At 35.4% G+C, this 7,814-nt stretch overlaps 2 protein-coding genes across 2 annotated transcripts; one reads left to right on the top strand and one right to left on the bottom strand.

Annotated features, from left to right (window-relative positions):
• Positions 1–1,347: 1,347 nt before the first annotated feature.
• On the bottom strand, positions 1,348–1,818 carry LOC130589551 (uncharacterized). Its single transcript, XM_057390833.1, has one exon. The coding sequence runs from the start codon at positions 1,816–1,818 to the stop codon at positions 1,348–1,350; it is 471 nt and encodes a 156-aa protein (XP_057246816.1).
• A 1,370-nt stretch (positions 1,819–3,188) lies between these two features.
• LOC104908809 (wound-induced basic protein) lies at positions 3,189–5,305 on the top strand. Its single transcript, XM_010697965.4, has 2 exons — positions 3,189–3,397; positions 5,065–5,305. The coding sequence occupies exons 1-2, from the start codon at positions 3,327–3,329 to the stop codon at positions 5,135–5,137; spliced, it is 144 nt and encodes a 47-aa protein (XP_010696267.1). The 5' UTR covers positions 3,189–3,326; the 3' UTR covers positions 5,138–5,305.
• Positions 5,306–7,814: the final 2,509 nt, after the last annotated feature.

Genomic DNA, 7,814 nt, shown 5'->3' on the forward strand with positions numbered 1-7,814 from the left:
TCAACTTGCCTTGTGAGCAAGCAGCACATGAGAAATCATTAGGAAGAATCTTCTGGTTCTTCAATGAATGTCCACATGAATTTTCAATTATTTTTCGCATCATTATTGAACCAGGGTGGCCCAACCGGTCATGCCAAATAGTGAAATTATCTGCAAACTTCCTGTTTACTATGGCATATGTTTCAATTGTATTGATTTTAGTTAGTACAGACCAGTGGAAAATGCAGGTAATTTCTCCAAAATATTCTTAGTGCCTTGGGTAATACTCGTGATATGAAGGTATTCAACATTTCCTTCACTTATTGTCTCAATATGATATCCATTATGGCGAATATCTTTAAAGCTCAATAAATTTCTTTGAGATTTGGGAGAATAATGCATCAATGATTTCAAATTTGTTCCCATAGGCAATAATATATTTGCTCTTCCGGAGCCTTCAATTATCTTTGTACTACCTGATATAGTACTCACACTAGTTTCTTTCATTGTCAAATAAGAGAAATATCTCTTGCTTTTTAGTATGGTATGAGTAGTTGCACTGTCTGCTAGGCATAAATCTTCACCATTCATTGCTAACTGAACTTGAGGGGTATTCATATTCTTCAAATAAATGAAATAACAATAATATATAAGAAAATAAATAACCAAAATTTAACAATGTCATTAAAATCATAGTACTAACAAATAAAATCTAAAATAAAATAACATAATCCAAACAAAAATCCATAGTAATAACTTAATAAAGAAAAAAAGTTTTATTCTTTAAATGACCATAATCTAATCTAAGGATTATTATTCCCTTCAGGGGTGGTGAAGAAATCAGCAACTTCCAGGTGAGTTGTATTGCCACAATCAAAGTCACCTTCGCCATCTTCGTACACAAGATTTGTTTCTACTTTCTTTCCCTTTTGCTTCAATGATTGTTGATAAGGTCAACCAAGTGTTTTGGTGTACGACACGTACGAGACCAATGACCTTTTCCTCCACATCTGTAACATACATTGGTCACGTTCTCATTTTTATCTTTCTCTTGTTTGTTATCATCTTTATTGTCCCCCTTCTGGTGGGAATATGAATTCTGGAAAAACCACCTCGGCCTCGACCTCGACCATATCCGTATCCACGTCCACGTCCACGCTCGACCATGTCCATATCCACGTCCACGTCCACGTCCACTATTGTTGGCATGATATTTTTCTTTCCCATTATGGGATGTCGCATTCGCTTCAGGGAATGGAGCAGAACCAGTTGGACGTGATTCATGATTTTTCATCAGTAGCTCATTATTTTGCTCAGCCACAAGGAGACAAGATATAAGTTCAGAATATTTCTTTAAATTCCTTTTCACTATTGTGTCTGCAGGACAACATTATTCGCATGAAAGGTAGTGTATGTTTTCTCTAGCATTTCTGCATCAGTGATTTTCTCTCCACATAATTTCAACTGTGAAGTAATTCTGAACATAGCTGAGTTATATTCACTTACAGACTTAAAGTCTTGTAGTCTTAAATGTAACCAGTCATAACGAGCTTTGGGTAGTATTACAGTTTTCTGGTGGTCATACCTTTCCTTTAGATTACTCCAAAGGACTTGTGGATCTTTCACAGTCAAGTACTCAATCTTAAGACCCTCATGGAGGTGGTGGCGAAGAAATATCATAGCCTTAGCTTTGTTTTGACTTGTTGCTTTATTTCCTTCTTTGATTGTATCACCAAGGTCTTTTGCATCTAGGTGAATTTCAGCATCTAGCACCCAAGACAAATAGTTCTTTCCAGTAATATCAAGAGCCGCAAATTCAAGTTTTGTAAGGTTCGACATAGTACACTATATACAAGTGAATATTGCGAAATTAGGACTTCATATCAAATTGTAATTCAATATTGTGGTTTAAGTAATTCATATACTAGGGAATGTAAGGATATAATTTGAAGAAATATTGTTCCTATAGTATTGCTATACATCCAGTATAATATGATACATGTTTTAGACGCAGGAATAAAACAAAAAAAAACAAATAGTAACCAAACTGACGAGGCTTTCATATGGAGAATCAAGTCTAATATAATACCACCAAGTTGTAATCTAATAACAAACAAGCAAAAAAAATAAAAAAAAATATAAGTTGTAATCTAATAACATATAAGTCCAAGTTGGAGGTTGTCAAGTTACTTAGATTGCTCTTTCACGTAAAAGCAGTAACAAGCAAAGGCAATCAATCACTCTTTTGTATCTATGATGATTTTACATAATAAAAAAATAAAAAAAATACGTTGTTGCTTAATTGAATTCTGGAACATATGGCAGTAACAAGCAAAGGCAATCATATGGCAAACATATGGCAGTAACAAGCAAAGGCAATCATATGGCAGTAACAAGCAAAGGCAATCAAACTTTAACCACGAAAAGACGAAAAATACAAAAATATGCTGTTGCTGCAGATTAATCATATAAAGGACAAAAATAAATAAAAAAACAAATAGTAACCAAACTGACGAGGAAAAAAAAAATATCAAGACAAATTCAAGTGATGTACGCTCGGTGTTATATCAATATGAATAATCATCAAGCATCAAACTATGGTGGGAATTCACTTTGTTTTGTTTTGAAGCGAAGAAAAAAAAATTCAAAGAAATATCACGAAGCATACGGTGTGTTACCTTGCATTCACAAAAGTCGAAATTGGGTTGCAAACCTCAATGACAGATGATTTCCTTGGTTTCTTGTTTGCTCAGTCGGTTAGGGTTTGGTGCTGATAACGTGTTGTAAATAAACTGAAGAGAGAGAATCGTGTTGTATCTTATTCCATATAGTCTAGGGTATATATATACAATACAATAGTTAGGGTTTTACTTGGAGAACAAAATCCTAAAATATCCCGAATATATTAACGGGGGTATAATGGGCATCCATATTATATTTCATAACACTGACTAATGCTTATAAAAAGAGAGTGAGAATAAAACACAAAGGCCTATATTTTCTAATTTTCATAATCTTGTTTTCTTTAAAAAAAAAATAGAGTTGAATACTATAAACAGAAAACGGTAACAAACCTATCTTTCAAGTTACAACACTTTTCATATAGTACTGCATATGTGTGCAAGAGTTATGGGCTCACTATGAAAGCCCAAACTATACTATTGTGGATTTTAACGAACTAATTAACCATCGGTATAAATCCTCCTCGTCTAAACGCACCACCACCACCTTACCGCAATTTGTCAAATACTTTTTCTGGAAACAAAGAGGAGAGAGAAAATCGCATTCTAGGGTTTCTGAAGAAGAGGCAGAGAGAAGATTTCTTCATCACAAACTCAAATACAACAATGATTTACGACGTTAACTCACCTCTCTTCCGTTCTTTCCTCAGTCAGAAGGGTGGCGCTTCTGAGAAGAGGTTTCTTTCTCTCTCTTCAATTTTAACTTTGCTGATTCATTTTTCGCTTCTTTTTATCTTTTCATTTTTTTATGTTCTTCAAATCAGATTTTGCAATCAAAAAGTTAGGCGAGAAAATTGCATGATGACAATGAGAAATTGAGAAGAAGAGTATATTGAATCGAAATGCTAGTATTAGGGTTTTTTTTAGAACCCTGTACATTTTCCTATAAAAAAGTTGTTAGGGTTGTGAGTGTAAGCGGAAGCAAAGATGTAGAGATTGCGAAAAACAAATAGAGATAAAATATGCCAAGAAGAGTAATGTAAATGGATACACAATATTTAACTTAGGGAAACGAGTACCTGAAAATCCACTATATGTACAAGAACCCTAAATTATTAAGGTGAGTAATTAAATTACAACTTTCAATCCTTAAAGGAGTAATTTATGGGAATAGTGGAATAGGGAGATTTTGTGTAATACAAGGAGGGCTTGTGTTTAGTGGAAGGCTTGTGAGAAGATGTATGGCTTCTTTCTTCTTGAATTTTGGATTGTTTTGAACAAACACGATACCCATATTTTGTAAGTGAAGAAAGTCGGCTACGATGGGCTTGAATAGGTTGGCTGAAATGTATCCCAAATTATTTGGTATTGTCTTGCTTGAATGCTCCCACATTTGCCAACGTAATGCTCTAGATTTTCCCCTAAATAGTTTCTAGTTAAATGACGATGATCAATGTTGATCTTAGATATTCAAGAACATGGATTATTGGGCTAAAGGGAATTTGGGCCACGCTTGACCGGACATGGGTTTTTAATTGATTTTCTAAGTGAGAGGTTGTTATTTAGTTGTAAATTGGTGGCCGATGTTTTGTTGCATATTTTCTTTGAAATGTTATGTAGTAATGTGAATAAATAGATATGGGCTGAAAATTTTCCAAGAGAAGTGAAAAAAAGTTGACATTGTTTCTCCTTGAGGTTGTGCTTCTGGCTTGTAAGCAGTGTGTTGTTTATCTTGTGTGTGGATATATTTCCTGTTTATTTTGGGAGTCACTGCTGAATAGAGTCCATAGTATAGGAATTCTGGATGATGGATGTCTTTCTATGGATGTTTGTGCGTGTTTGTTTGAGAGGGACCGCGGGGGGGGGGGGGGGGTTACTAGGCTCAGTAGCAAATCTGCTTTTTGCTGTTTAGGATGTAAGATACTGTTGGATACAAATCTGACTAGCTTGAACTTTAAAGGATGGTGCATTGAGTCCTATAGTTTTGAGCATTTTCAAGCATTGTATCGCTTGTTGGAATTTGAAGTACACATTCATGCCCTTAGTGTCTGTATCATATTTCAACTCTGGAAATCTTCTAAGACCTCATTTTAGTTATTTATATCTCCAACAGCATAGAGGTCTAAGATGTATTGAACTTGTCCATTTATCCTCATTCTTATGTTTGTCCAATGATCATATAACCTATGAAGGGTTGAAAGTTGTGGTTCATTACCAGTTATGTTCATTATCTGCCACCTGATGTGCTCTATTTGTCTAGAAATAATAGTAATGTATGAAGTTTTATAATGGATTTGAAAGTTGTCACATTTACTATACCTGTCTTGGGCGTTTGATGCACGTTAAAAGTATATGTTTTTTGATTAATTTCTTACTTCGGAAAAATCTACTTTGGGACTTGTAGGAAAACTGAGGAGCAGAAGCCAAAGGAGCACAGACCAAAAGCAAACGAGAACAAGCCTGTGATGAATGAGTAATTTTTGAACTTCGTTGAGAATTATCGGATGTTGGCATGTAATAGCTATGTTGACTGCTTATGTTAAGTGTATCAATTAGAAGTTTAAAAATGGGATCCTAAATGGACCAAAAAATATTGTGGCTTGCTGCTGAGTTTTCATTTTACTATTCAGATTTTCTAGTGTCAATGCTGCATTTGAGCTTTGTGATGCTATAGTAGATTTGGATATTGATGTCTTGAAGTTTACATTCTCTACCTTTCTAGGGCGGCTTTATAAACCTCTAACATACAGTTCATCCCAATACACAGATGTTGATTCGAGTAAATAACTCATGTGTGTGTTTGGTCTCATGTCAATTCTAAGGTCATTTGCAAAAATGTGTCAGAAATTACAAGGAAATTCTATATGATACCATCTTTTTTTGGCTTTTTCCAAGCGGTGCACATTTTAACTTTTTAAATCTTTATGGTGCCATCCAAATCAGTCCTATTTAATTACAGTAAGCAATCCGTTAACCATACGTTTAGTTGGTATTCACTCAGATTTCTGAAGAGTCATTTTTATCCCTGTTTTATCTTTTGCCTCCATTCTTTTAATTTTTTTTTCTGCCAGTATTGTATGCAAAATTTGCCCAAAAAGAGTATGATTGTTTCTCAATTTATCAACAAAGAGACTGCAATGGTAATCAATGATCCACAAAGAATTAAGGGGGTGTTTGGTTTATGAAAGGGAAAGGGAAAGGGTTTAAGAAAGAGAAACAAAGAGAAAGGAAAAGAAAACTCTTTGTTTAAAAATGTTGTTCGGATTGAAAAAAAAACCTTTCTTCCTCTTCACTGTGTTCTACCATCTCTAGTGCAGTTGGCTGTCGATATGCCGACTTTCGTCGATAAGGGACGTTCTTACCACCTCTTTTTTTTGTTTCTCTTCTCAACCACCATTAAAGGTGAAATTTGAGGTTTTGAAGTCAAATTCTCCCTTAAAAACTCTGGATTTAGAGTTTTTATAGTTCAATTTGACATCCAAAACCATAAGAAAAGATATTTATCCATCTTTATTCATAATTTTTTAGTTTGTAAGGTTAAGGGTTTTGAAGAAGTGGGGGATCTTTGGGTGGGTGGTAGTGGCTTATGTGTTATGTGATGGTTTATGTTGCTTAGGTGGCGCCGTGGTATTTTTGTTAATGGGGGTGGCAGTTCTGGCGACTGGATGGTGTTTCTGGCGGTGGGTGGTAGTTTTGGTGGTGAGGGTGGCGGTGAGAGGTGGTGAGGGTGGCTGGGGTAGTGGGTCGGTGGTTGGTGTGGTGGGGTAGTGGTTGGTGGTTGTTCTAGTGGTTGGGGTGGTGGTCAATCATTGGTAAAGTAACCCTGGAGTAGAGGAGGGAAAGGGTAAGTGAAACCTTGGGGGTGAGGGTAATGGAAATAGAGGAGTTTGGGAAAAAAGGAGGGTAAAGGGAATGATTAAAATGTGCTAACAAACAAGTAAGAGAATCAACTTTTTTTTTTTTTTTTTTTGAGAGGAATCAACCTATTTGTTTTCCTTATCCTTTTCTAAAATCCCAAACCAAACTCCCCCTAATTAGGGGTGTGCAAAAATATCCGATCCAAAATTTCGGATATCCGATCCGATTTTAAGATTTCGGATATTTCGGATCGGGTATCCGGAAAAAATTTCGGGTTTTTGGATCGGATGCGGATCGGGATTTTTGAAAAATGTCAACGAACCCGATCCGAAAATCCGGTGATCCGATCCGAAAAACCGGCATCCGATCCGAAAACCCGGTGCTCCGATCCGAAAAGTTCGGATATCCGAAAATTTCGGATCGGATTCAGATCGCAATTCCTCCGATCCGGAATTTTCGGATATTTGAATTTTCGGATCGGATCCGATATCCGATATTGAACACCCCTACCCCTAATTAATAATTGACCATGAGACTGTCATGCGAAAAACAAAAGTTTACATGACTCTGTATCAACTGCATAATGTAGGTCTTCATGGTTGTTGTTGTTGTTGGCTTTGCTACTATTGAGTCTAAGATAATGACACATACTGTTTTTGGCTTGATTGTGTCATGTTCATCTCAGAATCAACATGCGAATGTGAGGGTTTTTTTTCTTTCCTTTTTTGACAAAGTCGAAACTAATAAAAACTAGGGTGGATACTCTTTCCTAGCTTTTTTCTTTTTTCTTTTAGGAATACTCTTTCCTAGCTTTATTTTTCTAGGAGCCTTACAATTTATGTAAGCAAAATTTAATCTAGTCTTCTAATATCCTCTACTATGGTCATATGGTGACAATATTATTTGTTTGTTTGGCTATGATTATGGAAAGCGTTGATAACTTCTCTGCACTCTGATTTGATTGAGATTGCTCTAGAGGTATTGAGACGGTCTTTGATAGACTCCAAGATTGCATAAATTTGTTTGAACAAGCAAGGAAGCGAATATTTTTGTATAGTTGAAGATAATGTAGGGCATGTTCGACACAAGCTTTTTAAGTAGCTTTTAGTGTCTTGACTTAGTCAAAACACTAATTAAAAAAAATAAGAGTGTTTGGCAAGGTAGTGATGTAAGTAGTTTTTAATGGTACAAGTAGTGTTTTAGTAGTGTTTGTCAAAAGTTACAATTTGTAGCTTTTGGGTAGCTTTTAGTGGTGTATAAATTATATGTTAAAGTTTTGTTTGAGTTTTTAACTAG

Source organism: Beta vulgaris, chromosome 7 (assembly GCF_026745355.1).
Source record: "Beta vulgaris subsp. vulgaris cultivar EL10 chromosome 7, EL10.2, whole genome shotgun sequence".
NCBI lineage: Eukaryota > Viridiplantae > Streptophyta > Magnoliopsida > Caryophyllales > Amaranthaceae > Beta > Beta vulgaris.

Coding starts and splice junctions, on each gene's coding strand:
- LOC130589551 (XM_057390833.1), bottom strand. CDS start 1,818: ATGTCGAACCTTACAAAACTTGAATTTGCGGCTCTTGATATTACTGGA.
- LOC104908809 (XM_010697965.4), top strand. CDS start 3,327: ATGATTTACGACGTTAACTCACCTCTCTTCCGTTCTTTCCTCAGTCAG. Junction 3,398..5,064: donor GGTGGCGCTTCTGAGAAGAG/GTTTCTTTCTCT, acceptor TGGGACTTGTAG/GAAAACTGAGGAGCAGAAGC.